Source organism: Prunus persica, chromosome G6 (genome assembly GCF_000346465.2).
Source record: "Prunus persica cultivar Lovell chromosome G6, Prunus_persica_NCBIv2, whole genome shotgun sequence".
NCBI classification, from domain to species: domain Eukaryota; kingdom Viridiplantae; phylum Streptophyta; class Magnoliopsida; order Rosales; family Rosaceae; genus Prunus; species Prunus persica.
The window spans coordinates 24772807-24789027 of NC_034014.1; the positions used below are offsets into that span (position 1 = coordinate 24772807).

The following is a 16221-nucleotide window of genomic DNA, read 5'->3' on the forward strand; positions in this document are numbered from 1 at the left end:
AAATGTACATAGAGTTTGAATTTCTTTGATCAACTGGAGAACTCTGGCACGTCTCATTGTGGAAGCTGGAGGAGCTGGTGCCCCAACTCGCACGCAGGACCCTAAACTCAAACATTTCATTTTCTCATCTGCTCTTCTGTTCCAACTATTTTGTTTCAGGTTGAGAAGGACAACATTGTTTTTCCATTGAAAGTCAACCCAAAAGTTCAACTTTTCAAGTCCTTTCCCCAAATCATGGGAACTAAGCAGATGTTCAGTGTTTCGCAGTCACACAAACAGTAAGTCACCTGAGTCTACTTGGATATGTAAGATTTGTGAGTAATTTTTTTATTATTATTATACAATCAATCTTGAACGAGAGAGACGATCGAATACAAAATTTCGAGTTTATAAATAAATACTCTTAACCCCTTGAATTCCATACATACCCGTTCCAATTATGAAGCACCTGTGGTACATTTATCTTTGACTTTTGTTCTCTAAAACATAAGTATTTCATTTATCACGAGCCACTGACTTGCTCAAATTCAATATGCCTTTAACTGCAAATTTCATTTCTAAAAAATTATGGTCAATTATTGCAATGCCGTAATATGAACGGGACCTCTACTATTTTAAAAAAGAACAATTTAGAATTTTGAAAATAGGCAAAGTCATGATGCAGAAAAACGTGTCAAGGATTAAAAACAGAGGATGATATGGATTGACCATCGCAATCATCTCCAGCTGCGCTGCCCTTTCATGCAGTTCATATGTACAAAATCTTCAACTCCTTCGTAGAAGAATTTTAATTTAATGACAAGACAAATGTTGAACTCATAGCTCACATATTTATTTATTATATTGACATTGCCCAACAACGAATTTTCAATTTTGAAAGTGTTGATTATAATTTTATTATCAACGGCATCATACATACGTGTATTTTTAAGTTTAACAAAATTTAGAATCTCATGATGTAACAGCATCTCTGATGGACTCCCAAATGACCTTTTACATTAAAATTTGGAGAGAAGTTGGAAATTCAATCTCAACCATACTTTATATTTGTCTCCGAAAATATTTTGAATTTCAATTTCAACCATGCTTCTTTAATGAGCTCCTAAAAAATTTCTAGTCTTTTTAGCTAAAATTTAACTTGAAAATAAGGAGTATCATTTGAAAGAGTTCAATTTTCGTGTGCCAATCCTGTTTGGTAACAGGAACTCCAATTGAAATGCTTTGAGGGAAAATAAAAAAAACACCACTTCAAATAGTAAAAACCTTTTACTTTACACCTAAGTTCTAACCATAAACGGCGCAATATGGAGGCGAGTCATATTCAGCTAATACCTAAACCAATATGCTTTTCCAGGTCTTTGGAATGGCTCAGAAAAAGTTGTTGATTATGATGTATGTAGAAGTTCAAACCCATGAAATGCAGGGATAGAAAAAGCTAGGCGGTTTCTATTTTCCAGATTTGGTAAAGAGAAGCAGGGCTGAGGGTGACTTCATGCTTCAAATCTAGAACCCTTTAGGTTGAAATTGAACTAAACATTAGGTTATGCATCAACAACTCCATTTCCTAAATACTAAAGATTCTAAGGTTTCATTTTTCTGTCGCAGTGTGACTGTGTATGATGTTGACTTACATCATAAAGCGAAAGTGAAGAAGACAGAATCTGGGGTGGGTTTGGCCCCATGAGGATCAACATATTTATTCAACTTCAGGACAAGAATCACAGACTCTTTGTCCCAACAACTCTGTTTGCTTTCCTTTGTCAGAGAATCATGACAACAGAGGTTGAAGAAATCCAAGCTGCTTTTGTTGGCTACAACAAAGACTTGTGATACATGCAATCACATGAAAATTGCGCGTTTAGGTAAAATCAGGTATTATTTTTAGTCTACAAGGGTTCGAACATAGGAATTGAGTTTACAGTTCGCTTCATGATCACTCTTTTCATTCGAGTTGAAATCTCAATGCTTAGTTTCTCACAATGCTCTTAGAACTTGGAAGAAGCAAAAGGGTTACTATTTTGTAATTACATATGTGCCAAAACAAGAACTCCAAACCTTGACATGGAAATCGGCCGTCTCTGGTGGAGCCTAATGGGTATGCTTACAAAGGTTAAGGGGAAAAATGGTAGAAATGAAACAATGTATGCAAAATCATCCAACCATTCTGCGAATGACTTTTTCTATTTGCAGTTTTAATGTTTATTTACACCGATGATCGCCATATTCTTCCCTCCAAGGATATAACAATGATCGAAACGTCATCATGGTACCTCCGGCGTTCCCCCTGTGGAATGTCAAGCAACTCATGGAAGGCCATTCCTGCAAAACCCCAATAGACACATTAAGCTTTATAGTTTCATAAAATAGTAACATCTTCAAAACTTGTTCACTGAGAAAAAAAAGCTTACCAGCTTTCTTTGCTGCTCGAAACAACACTTCTTCGATGAGATGTTGTGCAGGATCTCCTTCGGGAAACGAAGAGATGAACAACTCAACTTCAGAGACAGCTTCTTCATTGGTGAAGTATTGGTAGAGTCCATCAGAAGACAATATTAAGAGTCTGTCTCTTCGGCTGAGTTTGTGGTGGTAGACTGATGGTATACAAGTGAGGTAGGGAGCAGTTCCAACATAGTTGAGCCTAAACATCTCTAGCAAAGCATCATTCCATTTTGGCTGCAACAAAACCAAACCAGATGTTAATGGTTATTCAAAAATGGGCAACAATATGCACAAACAATTGAAATTATAAGATCACAGCTGACAAATATATCACATTTTGTGAACAAGAGCAATTCTCATTCATGTGACATTTATCAAGTAATGAACTTGTTGAGGTTCCTCATACCTGTTTGAGAAAGCCAGCTCCGAAGGCCCGAGTGACCTTCAAATAACCTTTCACTCTGTCATTCATTATTGCAGAAGCATCATCAGGATGTTCATTCTTTATTCTTTGAACTTCCTGAGATTTGAAGAACTTGAGTCTAGTCTCAAAATAAACCATCAAAACAGAGAATATAAGCACAAAAAAGCACTCTTCTTCATAGAGAGGTGTTTGAGACAAGAAATATTACCTCTTTCACATATGTGCTGTGATCCATTGTGAGCTGAAGTGCAGTCAAATTATTCAAACTGTAACTTTCATCAGCATTTGATGAATCAAGATCATCTGAAGGTTCTTCACTAATCCTTTCCAAGTTCCGCCGCATGTTGGGTTCGGCTTTCCGAGCTAAAACCGCCCTACTATCCCCAACATTCATCAAGTAAACATCATCTCCCTTCATCAACATCACCAAAACACAAGAACCCATCAGAGCCAACTCAGGATTCTCTGTCACCATCTTATCTGCAGTATCCAAAAATGTATCCTCTGTTTTTTTTAGGGCCTCTGAAAGAGCTTTAAGAACATCTTTAGGATCAGGAGACGCCACACCATTTGACACTGGACGTTTCAAATTCTCCTTTAGCTTCCTATCAAGCTCTGGCCTTTCTCTATCCCATTCACACTTCCACCGCCTCTGAGTCTCCTCAAGCTTATTTCCCAAACCATTGCTCTGTTTTCTCTTTGAATTAGCATCTGCATTAATATCCCCATTTTCTAATGCATAATTCTCCCCATGAACTCCATGAACCATCCGATTACTCATCTGGGGCGGATCAATTTCCTTTACGGAACCCGAATCCAGGTACGAATTCGATGATTTTACTGCCGATGATTCGGTTTCCATTTCCATTTCGAACTTGTCATTCCAGAGCAACCCTTTGAGTTCCTTGTGCACAGCAGAGTAAAGATTAGAAAGTAAATAATCAGGGGCATCAGGGCCATTAAACCCATCATAAATCCCCACAAAAACCCAGCCATGCTCCTCTGAAACCACAACATGAACTCGATCCTCACCCGCTTTCCCTTGCGCCCAATGAAGATTTTGGCTCCCCATGGAGTAATCTCCACTGCAATCTTCATTCTCATTGCTCAAACTCACATGGCTGCTCAAATTAGTGCTACTCGGAGTCGCATTCCCACCACCCATCTTCTCCGAATCCGATTCTTTGACCAATACGCCTCCCTTTACCGGCGCAACACTCGATTTCTGCCCACGACTCACAGCACTTGAAATCGCTTTTCTTATAATCTTCATCAAGCTCCTTTTGGGTTTGGTTTCAATCCCAAAAGAGAGACTTCTCTCTAATCTCTCGCACTCTTTCTCAATCGGACCCGAATACAACCCACGATCAATCGGACCCGATAAGTACCCTCGCTCTATGGGGCCCGATAAGAACCCTCTCTCGATCGGACCCGAACTCGCAACTCCCTGGTACGACTTCCGGGGCACCGGCTGCAGAGGTATGGAGGCGAACGAGGTCGAGCTCTCGAACCTCGCCGCTCGGTCGCAGCCGGCGCTGTATGGATAGAGATCGCAGAGAGAAGTGGAGAGAGGGGTGAATGTGTTGGCGCTGACTGAGGCTCCGGAGATTGATCGGAATGTCGTCGTCGGCTGGTTCGGGTCCTCCGACGAAACCTTCGACGACGACGTTTCGGAGTCCGGCCGGAAGTAGCAAAACGAATGGCCAAAACCCTCGTCGAGTGGGTCCGGTACGCCGACGGAGTTGTCGTGTCGCTGGGATATTTCTCCGGCGGTGCAGAAACAGCGACCAGCTTTTGCGACGCGGTTTCCCATTCGAAATGAGAAAAGGAAAAAAAAAAATGAAGGAAAGAATTGGGTTTTGTTGATTGGAGTGTTTGAAGGTTTTAAATTTGACTGTTCATGGCTCTCGGCGCAATTAGCAACTCAAACGGAGGAGGGAATGAGGGAAGTCACAAATAAATGGTTTTTGTTCTGTGAAGAGAGAGAGAGAGAGAAAGAGTTGACTTTTTGAATGTGGGCTTTCAGTTTCATTGTTTACTTATTTATTACTTTTCTAAAATGGTGTTTAATTTAATATAAAATGGGTTTGAATTTATTTTAATCATGTATAGAGGCGGTTGACTATGAGTTGGGGTGTGGCTTGAGTAAAAGCGTGTGGGGTTTGAGTAGAAACTTGTGATTAATTAATGGGTTTTTCCAAAAAGTCAACAATACAAACAATGGTAATTCATGCTGCTGCTTGTGAGCTTCTGTCACTCTGCATCACAATAAGCTAACCATCACGCATTGGCCTGGCATGGAGACATGGAGGGAATGACTTCGTGGTTTTATTTATTTATTTTTTAAAATTTTATTTGTAATTATTGGTTCGTTTAGCTACTTAAGGCCAGTTTAGCATTGCTGTGCTATGAAAATAATCGCTCTCAGATTTGCTATGAGAGAAAGCAATTTGGCGTTTGGTAAACTTTTTGTTAAAAGTGTTGTACCTCATTAGCTGTTTTCCTTTGTAATCAGAAAATAAACTTTTTGAAATTGATTATTAACTGCTTTTCCTTACAGATTTTCTTATATTTTACCAACAGGTTGGGCTTCCCAAAATTTTTTTAAAAAATCATTTATCACCTCAAATAATCAAATGTCAAACGGGCACTTAATGTGCAATTTCTTTCTTATATTTTTATAATAAAAAAGTGCATGATGATATTTTTTGAAATACTAATAACATCTGATTTGTTATTGGTGTCATTAATTTTCTTCTTTGTTAAAGAAGGATTCAAGTCCAAATTTGTAATGGTTATTTGTTGATTTGGTAAGATTCAAACTAAGAAATGGTAAAAAAGGATCTTTAGCAAGATAATATTAGAAAGAACATTAAAAAAGATGAATAGAGAATCTGATCCCCTGAAAAAGTAAGATTTTAAATATAAAAAAAATTCGAAGCAGTCATTCGAATTCTTATGTAGCAAGTACAGCCCCATGTTTCCATTCATCATTCATGCTAAAGTCATACGTTTTTATTTTTGAAGTTCTTATGATGAAGTTATGGAGTTGACTTTGTTGCAAGTGGGAATTGGACTTTTGGGTACTTTTTGTTGAAGATGGGATTAATTAGAATGGATCTTGCATCCCAAAATCTGACAACCAAACAAAAAGAATAAAGCAAGTGACAAGCTTTACCAAGCATATTAGAATTTAGAATATTATTATATAAATGTAAGGATTTTGCCATTTGATGCTTTTATACGCACTTCATTCCCTGCCCATATGCATCCCATTCCCATGGTTTCCTTAGTTCTTATCCAAATTGGTCGTGCATATTTTTTTTGGTGTTTAAAATTAAATCTCAATCAATTAAATATTCGAATATCCAAATTAACAATTAATTTGGAATGAAAAATCTACTCTGACTTTGATCCCAGTGTATGAATGATGAATGTTAACTCTCTAATTGTTTGTGCAAATAACAAGCATCGCATAGGCTTCTGAATAATTATACATGGTGCTATTTTAGGGAATTAGTTAGTTTTATAAAGTTAAATTACTAACTAGGCTATTCCAAATATGCGTCTTTTGTGAGAAGAAAAATCCCAAAATATTAATTTCAAATGATTCATCTTGTTTCAAATTCGTTTCGGATATATGATATGTTGTTATTTCAAATGCATTATATCTAAACTTTTTATTGTGGCATCAATACATATATTAGCTTTTTACTTTATAACTTACCGGGAAGATATAAGCTTTTCACTCTATAACTTATTATCGGCAGGAGTAGATTAGTTAAGAGATATTTAGTGATATACCCATTTCTAGCACTAATATTATAAATAAACCCTACACAATTGAATTCCTATAAACAAACCCAAAAAAAACCCAAAAAATGATAGCTGGCCTTATTGAATTTAATATTAATTATTAAATTACTTTGATGCCCTATTGAGTGCTTTGGGTATTTTTATGAGATTTTGGGGTTGGGCTTGTTTTAAGAAATTGATGGCAGTTTTGTAATTTATAAGAAGTTAAAAGCTTTTTTGTTATGTTGTAAATGGGCTTTGGGTGTGTTTCTAAAGTCCATTTTATATAGGGTATTTTTATAATTTTGGCCCCCATATTGGGTATAATAGTGAATCTCCCATTATTTAAATCCACAATTCAAAGCCAAATATTTTTTTTTGATCATGCAATCTAAATGGATTCTTATAACTTGTTTCCCTTTGAAATCCAGATATTGCTTATGGGAATCCATTTGTTTTGTTTCTTTTCTCTCCTTTGAAAGTACAAAAAGAAAAAAAGCCTAAATGGGCTGAACTGATCATTGAATCAGAAAACATATTTATTGGTAGCCCATGCTTGTCCTGCAACATAAATATCAAAATTTTATATTATTGCTAGAGAGACGATAAAATTAGCCCAAAAACTTGCATGCAAATAAGACGAATCAAATGCATTCAAGCCCTTTTAAGGGAAGCATACATCAATTGAGAAAACATTACATCACAAAAAAGGGAAGCACATATCGCACACATCTTGGCTCACTATTATTAATTCTTCTTGTTTTCCTATCTTAGCACATTTTGCCTAATCAGTCATGGAAATTGAGGAATGATCCTTAAAATTTTATAACAAGTTACATATCTTTCTGTGTTTGAACAATATTCCTATGATAGGCATGTCAAAATGCGTTCGTTGTTCACTAGTCACAAAATAAAAATTTTGGAATGATTTTAGGTACTCGTTTGTAGTAACCAAATCATTAACTAACATGAAGCGTCCGCCCCCTTATATCCAAGGTCGAACAACCCTTCTCATAGATTCGACTAGTTTAGCTTTGTAAAATTTTAAAAAAAATTAGAAAAAAATCTTTGAAAGCATTTGAAAATGTTAATTGGTACTACTAGAGAAAGAGTTGGCGGGTAAAGTGGGAAGAAGAGTAACTAATTAAGGAATGAACGTAAAGACCAGAAGTAAAATGAGACCCCAACCCGAAAACACAGGTGGGAGGGGGGCCGAGTTCCCAATACTTTAGGAGGTCTTCAATTTTTACTTTATTTTCTCATCTAATCTGCTTTTCAACCTACGGATCCAGTTCTTGTCCTAAACGTTCATATGGGTGGCTGCTGCCATGAGGCTGGGGGACTCTGTTTTAGCTCACGGTTTTGAATTATTCATTCAATGGTATGAACAATGATTAATAATGATAATTACTGCTTACCCTTTTGTTTTTTTCTCTTTATTTTATATGATTTTTGTTGTGGGATCAATTTTAAAAGGCTGAGAAGTTGATTATTATTTTTATTTTTTTTCATTCCTGAATTCCATGTATTTCAAACTTAAAATCATCTGGGAAATATTGAATTTTTCTGAAAACTAATTTAGAATCTAGATGCATCTTTAGTTTCCCGTAATCATTTACCCTCTATGAGCATCAACCAAACTCAGATTTGGGGGAATGCCTTATGAAAACAATTCAAAGGATTTTGCTGCTTTAATTTGTTGTTTGGGGTATAGAATAGATTACATGATGTTTATTTGGGCCCTGACCTCTTTGATGGCTAAAAATATGCACCATTACACTCAGTGTTGAGGAATTGTTAATACATTGAACTGAAACTCTCTCTCTTTCTCTCTCTCTCTCTCTCTCTCTGGATGTCAAGCATTTTGTATTTGATACGTAGTGTTCACTATTATTGTGCCCAATTCAAACTATACAATGGAATTCCTTCATATATGCTTGTAACTTGGATCAGGTTTGAAGCTTGAAGCTGAAGCTATTGGTCTCAGTCCGAGAGTAGGGTTTGGGAGGTGAATTTCATCAACCATGGGGAAGAATTTGCCAGACGAAAACTCTAACAATCCATCAGGGAATGAGCATTCAGCAGGGTGCGTGTGGGGCCTACTTCATGTCATGAAGTATCACCACTGGCATTATGTCAAGAAAAGACTTGTGCACAAGAGGCATCGCTGCAACAAGCATGCTGCGGGTAAGTAAAGTGGTTCTGTATGTATATTTAGTGTGTGAAAACTTGGTGCTGGAAGTTATGACCGTGCCATGGGAGGTGAAAACTTTGGTCTGCTTTATTGCAGGAGTTGGAGATCCCGGAAACGAAGCAAATGCCTCTACGCAAGATGCCTCTATGCAAGACGAAAATGATGCTAAGATTGACAAATCTACTGTAAGTTTGAGCAAAATAATTTTTGGTAGCATGCATTTAGTTGCATTTGAATAAGTGAATAAACGAAAGCATCCTTTGGTTTGAAATTTATCAGGATGAAGGAAAGATGAGGCAGTCCATTCCTACAGTCAAGAATGTCAAGGCCCGAATAAAAGCACGGATTGCTGGAGAGATATCGAAGAAGAAGGGACGACATAACCGGAGTTCAAGCTGTCCTGCAAGATCACAATTGAAGCGAACTGAATCGATGCATCGTTTGGAACCACCGTCTCACCTGGATCCAATTGCTGACATGGTATTGAATGAGGGAAGTCCTAGAATTGTTCACCAAAACAATAAAAACTCTGCTGCTGCAAGCAAATCAGAATCACTGCCCACGACATCCTACGAAAAACCAACTAGTGGCAACAACAATTGCGGAGAGAGTTGCCCAATAGTTCTTGGAGATCACAAAGTGCATGACCAGGTTGATGAGAATCAACAGGATCACACACTTATTCAAGATAAGCTAGACGATAACACGATGCAAGATATGCTAGAGCAGAAGTTGATACATGTAAAAGAACTCGACGCAGATGCTTCCCTACACCATCTAAAGGAGTATCTGGAGGCTTTGGATATAATCAATGTAAACAAGGAGTTATTAGTAAAAATCTTACATGATCCAGGCTCTCCTTTGGCCCAGCACTTCCATAATCAGCAAGCAGTCAGTGCAAAAACGAGTTTAAGTAAGTCAGAGTCATTCCCTGTTCCTGGCCCTTCAGACAGAAGAGGTTCTGAGCCTATCAAGCTCAAGCACAAGCATGAGTTGATAAGGTCTCCTGCAAAAGAAGAAAGTAAGTCGAAAATTGGTAGTCAAGCACAAAAGTTAGCAGCGTCTACTTCTTTGAAATATGTTGGTGAACGGTCAATGCCATCGATCAATGAGTACAGTGAAGATGGAATTCTAAAGCTAAACCAAGCAATTGCTGATAATTCTTATTCTGGTTCTGCCAATAATGAAATGGCAATTAAGCGTTTTAAAGATCTTAGACAAAAAATAAAGCATGTAATCAAGGAGAGCACAAAAGAGAGACATATGATTACTATGGATGCCCTCCTTCACAAGATTCCTCATGGCCAAAAGCTTACTAAAGGATTGGAGCAGGAGATCGATAACCATTCGAAGGACCTTGCAATGAGTATAGAAGGTAAAGACAGTCCAGGAAGCAGTTACGAAAGCGATCATTCGGTTTCTTCCCTCAAGAAAAAGAAACAGCGCCACATGAGAAGAGCATCTTCCCTCAATGCATCACTTGACAGGTACTGTCAGTTGTATGAGACTAGTTGCAGCAGAGAAGCCAAAGGCCATACATCTGAGAGATTGAAATTAAGAAAAGAAAGGGTAGACTCACCTTTGCAGCCTGTTCTGAAAACGCTCGGGAGGATTTTTTCCTTACCTGAAATTAAATCATACAAGTATCAGAGTGAGGAGTCTTCTGATGTTTTTTCTTCTGGAGCTCCAACACGGTTTGCTGTGGATGGCAGGGCAAGCAGAAGAAGTAGCTTTGATGAACAAAATAGTCTAGACATCCCTATAGGTTCTGAAATTCATTTGCAGCTAGATGCTCCTGTAGAAAGTAAGACAGAAAACTTGGCTGAAGTTGGTGAGTTAAAGGTGGCATCAACATCAGTTGCAAACAATGAGGCAAGTGATCCGGTGGATTCGATTTTTGATGATATTGGAAACCTAACAGCAGGGAACAGTGTTTCTTATGAGGAACAAAATGTTGGGCCTAGAAGTGAGTCCATTATTAATCATGCAGATCCCTTTCCAATCTCTGTGCCTGACTTCGATGTTTCCCTATCTGAAGGTTTGTGTTTTCAATTTTCATCAATAGCTTTTACTTCAATGTTTACATCATCTCAAACCCAGTGCATGCATTCTTCAAAACTTTAAATTTTTGTTTGCTTTAACAACCAGTATGTTTTAAGAATCTGTAAGCGTCTGTTTGGATTGAAGGATTTGGATTTGACAACAAGGCTGAATTTGCTACAAAAACAAGAACTGGATTAGATTGAATGTATTTTGAAATAAGTAGATGTAGTACATTTGAAATGGATTTGAAATGACTACATATAAGGAATAATTTGAAATTTATTTGTTTTTTTTTCCTTTCTTTCTTGTCCAAATCTTGGCATACATGGATTGTAATAGTCTATGCAAACAATTTCACCTTATAATGTCATCTAAATCCATAGATTCGGAATCCCTCAATCCAAATGGGGAATTATCAGATTTTTAGTCTTTAAATCTTGGCACTTAACGATCGAACAAGCATTTTGCAGTGTAGAAAATGTTATTTGCATTCAATTAGATTTCCCATTTAAACCGTTCTCATAATTTCTTGCATCGATCAAAAACTTGTGACCTTTGGGGCTGAAATGGATCATGCTTTGGATATTGGTTTTATAGGAGCAGAAATGAAGTTAAATTCTAGAGATGGACTAGAGAACTTGGCCAAGCAAAGTGAAGAGCCTGTTCTTGATACCCCTAAGGTGGTTCACAGTGGACTGGATACAGAGAAAACACAGTGTCACGGCAAGCATTTGAGTTATGACATGTCTCATCTTCAAGTTGATGCAAGAGACATGGCTGAATTTAACTATGTGAGAGATGTGTTGGAGCAATCTGGGTTCAATGGGAATGAGTCCCTCGGGACTTGGCATTCAGATGACCAGCCGGTGGATCCTTTAGCATATGAAGGTGTCGAAGGCTGCTTGGTCCATGATCCTGATTGTTCAGGAAATGAAGAAGGTGGCAAATGTGATCACTTTCTGTTGTTTGATCTGATCAATGAGGTACTGATGGAGATATATGGGAGGTCATACACTTACTGTCCCATGACCTTGTCTTCTCTATGTAACATCCCTCTAATGCCAGCAGGGCACCAAGTTCTGAAGCAAGTATGGGCCCTTGTAAGTTGGTACTTGAGCTTGAGGCCAGAGTTTGATCAATCATTGGATTATGTTGTGAGCAGAGATTTAGCGAAGAATGATGGGTGGATGAACCTCCAATTTGATTCTGAGTGCATAGGAATTGAGCTTGAGGACCTGATTTTTGATGATCTTTTAGAGGAAGTTAGCCTGAGCTTGTGGATGGATCAGGTTCCTTCCTAAGGTGCCTTCACCTTGCTTTACATTATAGTTCATGAGAAGAGTATAGGGACAAAGATTAGCAAGAAAATTAATTCTTTTTGTTTATATTCATACATTCTGTACAGTTAGTGAATATTTGCTGCTTAACTAATCAATCAAAATAAACTTCAATCACTTGGGCAATTTTGTTGATCAGCCTTCATTCAAACTCCTAAGGAGATATATCTATCTGATATTGGTATCTTCTATCTTCTTGGCTAGCTTTTGTTCTTAGGAATTTGGTTTCAGTGCAATTACCGGCCATCATTATGGTGGAATATGAAAGCTTAATTACTAGTAAAATCATACAAGTAATATTGGGAAACACGATTTATTCTTAATTACTTAAGTTACAAATTTTTTGGACCGAGATTGCAATCTTACGAGAGTGCCATATATATATATATAATTATAGAAGCAAAGGGTTACTTGAGCTATAATTTCTTTAGACTTGAGAGTGCACTCTTATATGTAATCATAGAAGCAAAGACTACCGCCCTTTATTATATCAAATTGATTGATGGAATCCTTGAATTGGTTCTTTTCCTGGTCTCTTAGACAAACTTAAAGTAATGGTGATTTTACACAAGGTACTTGTTCCTCTAATTGTTTAATTGTTTAATATGCAATGTTTCAAAAGTGATAAAAGTCCAAAGAAAACAAAACTAAAGCGAATAAAAGGTGCTCAAACAACTTCAAATCCCGAATCATTAACATTAATTATCACCTCAAGTCAATATAATCCTTTTTTCTCCTTTTGGTATTATAGAGGCCAAAGCTCAAACCCCAATTCAATTCCTAGATTGGACATGGCTTGACCCAAAAACAAAAAACAAAACTTTATTTCCTACTGACCAACAAGTAAACATGAGAAACCTCTCATTCAAACGACTGGATTTGGATCCTTCCTTGCTCGGTTTTTGACTGCCTTTTTTTTTTTTGGGTAACAAAGAGGGCTAAGCCCAGACTACAACTAAACATAAATCAATCTAGACCTTAAAAGGCCATCCCTGTCTTCTTGGAGAACACCGGTAATACCATCAGGAGGCAAAACAAAGCAGTGAATACCCCATCTTGGCCAGAGAGTCAGCAGCAAAGTTAGCAAAGTAAGGAGGGGGTGATTCGGCAAGACAATAGTAGAATCAGTTTCAACAATAAGCTTTGTCACTAGCAACCTTTGAGCTAGTTTTAGACCTTGAAACAACGCCCACAGTTCAGCCACCAAAATCACCATCCCATATAACACCATACAATATATCAGCATCCTCCCATATATCACCATCCCATGTATGTTCTGCAAGAAGACAAGCAAAACCAAATGACCAAAAATTATCAAAGAGAGAGCCCTTTCTTTTTTCTTTTCTTTTTTTACCAGAAGAGATGTAAGTACATGGTTGCTATAAAATCTAATTGTTGACTTGCCTGACAAGTATGAAAACCGTGTGTTGTCGCCCTCTAATTCAAAGAGAGTAGGCATGCCTGGCTCCGAGATTGTTTCATTAGGTGCATTATCTTCGACATGGTATGGGCCAGGGTTTGGAACTTGGTCCGCAGAAAGGTTGGGAACTTGGTTCGCAGCAGGGTCCTGCACTTCAACTTGATAAGGAAGTTGATCGTGACCTCCATCTTGTTGCTGCACACATTGAAATAAACAATTTTGTAAGAGAGAGGGAGCTGAAATAATATATATTAGCAAGAATGAAATAAAATCATAAATTTCTGGTTTATATGTACCTGAGAAGGAGATTGATAGTTGCCCTGCTCATCCGTGAAAAGACAACGGCGCAGCATGGAGAAATCACTGTCACTGACCGATTCTTGTTCATGAGAAATATTGTTGTTGTTGATCAAGGTAGGGGGAGCAACTACAGTATTAGTATTATTCATGAAACCTCTATTGGAATTTTCAACATTTCCTCCTCCAACATTGATATTTGGCAGACCACATTGGTCATTAAAATTCCATTCTGGGGGTGGCAACACTGGAACATTTTGTTGCTGATCAAGATCACCTTCGTTGTCAGGCAAATTTGGAGGGAACTGGTATGCAGAACTAGCACCAGTCTCAAAACCAGCAGAACACAACGACTGCCAATCAACTTCGCATTGATTTACATCGTTAAAATGAGACCACAAGTTATGAAAGCTCGAAGACATTGGAGTTAAATTCGAACCGTTCTGATTTACTGATGTAGCAAGGTTGTAGCTGAATGGGTTATTGGTCCCTGGCTGGCTTTGTAGTGGGTATACTTGCATCAGATTATTTTTCCCAATATTATTGTTGGTAAGTCCCACATTATTCATTGGGTCAAAAGACATACCTCCATTTTCAAAATTGTTACTCAGTTGTTGCATTCCAAAAGCTGCCGGGCGGTTTTCTTGAGAAAACAGCTGATCCCCATTACGATTACCAAGCGTTCGTTGCTGGCGCGGAAAGTTAGCTAGATTATTGTTCAATAGGCTCGACTGCCCCGAACGAATAAGTGGAGCGTGGATGGAGCCGTGGCTGTTGGAAGCAGCAGCAGTAAGAGGTGGGGTGCTTCCAATTCCAGCTGATGGTTGAACTTGAAATGTAGAGCCAATTGATGTTTCCATTTGCTGTTGGTTCAGGAGCTGTGAGTGAGGTTGGTCTCGTTCGTTATTGTTGAAGACTAGTTCTGGGTGGCCACATGCGAAGCTTGACCTGCTCAACCTCTCAAGCTTGTCTTCGTCCCTCGCCGCAGCTTCCTTCTCCTTCAAGAATAAACGATACTTCTAGAAATTCATATACGTGCGCAAACCATTATTAACTAACAAACATCTATACTGTTGGTGTATAGGTGTAGCTGCTGTGATGGAATTAGAATATGAAGGTTCTATTCTTGTTAGGAAGGCTGCCTTGGATCATAGTCCAAGTGTACAGCAGAGAATGTAATAGCATTTTGCCACCTGTCATTATCTTATAGGGTAATGATTGAATGGCTAGATTTAGTGATGTAATAGGGAATATCTCCTCCCTAACGGTTTTTGTCAGTGTCATGATATATACATGTTTTGGTGCTGGGCTGATACAGCTAGCATTCTTCTAAAAGCTCTCTCTCTCTCACACACAGAAATCTGACCTCTCTTTACTCAAAAGCTCTCTGCATTTTCATTGAGATTTATTACATGTTTTGATTGAATCTATATGCATGATAATGTTCTGAATATGCTAACATGGCCTCAGAGCCAGGTTTGATCTTGTAATACTGGGAGTTTCTCTGTGCTAAGCTATTGAAGCTGCAGCTGAGCTTGAGTTCTGCAGATCTAAGTCTAACATGGCTGGATCAAGTGGTGGTGAGTTGAGAGCACCAATTTTCAATGGTGAGAACTACGATTTCTGGAGCATTAGGATGAAGACCATCTTCAAATCTCATGGACTGTGGGATTTTGTGATCAAAGGACTTGATGGTATGGATCTGAAAAAGTCAGATGAATCTGGTGATCAGAAAAAGGAGACAGAAGAATCAAGTGGGAAAGGCATGGTTGCTGAGGTACTCATGAAGGATGCCAAGGCCCTTGGATTGATTCAAGGAGCAGTTTCAGAGGAGATATTCCCACGAATATCTCATGAAGAGACATCAAAAGGTGCCTGGAGTATTCTGCAGCAAGAATTCCATGGAGATAAGCAGGTAAGGAGTGTTAAATTGCAAGGCCTTAGAAGGGAATTTGAATATACAAGAATGAAGGATGATGAATCCTTAACTGTCTATGTTACTAAACTATTTGATTTAATTAATCAAATGAGAAGTTATGGGGAGGAATTGCCTAGGGAGAGAATTGTTCAAAAACTGCTTATTAGTCTGCCATCTACCTATGACTCTATATGTTCAGTTATTGAACATTCTAGAGATCTGAATGAGATTGAGGTGCAGGAGGTTGTTGCCTCACTAAAGAGCTTTGAGTTGCGTTTAGATAGGCATTCTGAAAACAGAACAGAGAAGGCATTTGCTAGCCTTAGTGTAGATGCCAAACAGACTAAGAATGAG

At 38.1% G+C, this 16221-nt stretch overlaps 3 protein-coding genes across 3 annotated transcripts; 1 reads left to right on the plus strand and 2 right to left on the minus strand.

The window, feature by feature from the left end:
* Window positions 1858–5031, minus strand: LOC18772217 (probable protein phosphatase 2C 4). The gene is made up of 4 exons (XM_007208272.2): window positions 3072–5031; window positions 2846–2959; window positions 2409–2673; window positions 1858–2319 (listed from the first exon to the last, which is right to left on the minus strand). The coding sequence occupies exons 1-4, from the start codon at window positions 4674–4676 to the stop codon at window positions 2204–2206; spliced, it is 2100 nt and encodes a 699-aa protein (XP_007208334.1). The 5' UTR covers window positions 4677–5031; the 3' UTR covers window positions 1858–2203.
* LOC18775216 lies at window positions 7864–12349 on the plus strand. The gene is made up of 5 exons (XM_020565378.1): window positions 7864–8039; window positions 8612–8845; window positions 8949–9037; window positions 9132–10890; window positions 11493–12349. Exons 2-5 carry the CDS (start codon window positions 8683–8685, stop codon window positions 12194–12196), a joined length of 2715 nt encoding a protein of 904 aa, XP_020420967.1. The 5' UTR covers window positions 7864–8039; window positions 8612–8682; the 3' UTR covers window positions 12197–12349.
* LOC109949741 lies at window positions 13188–14720 on the minus strand. The gene is made up of 4 exons (XM_020565870.1): window positions 14536–14720; window positions 13949–14443; window positions 13605–13847; window positions 13188–13508 (listed from the first exon to the last, which is right to left on the minus strand). The coding sequence occupies exons 1-4, from the start codon at window positions 14539–14541 to the stop codon at window positions 13188–13190; spliced, it is 1065 nt and encodes a 354-aa protein (XP_020421459.1). The 5' UTR covers window positions 14542–14720.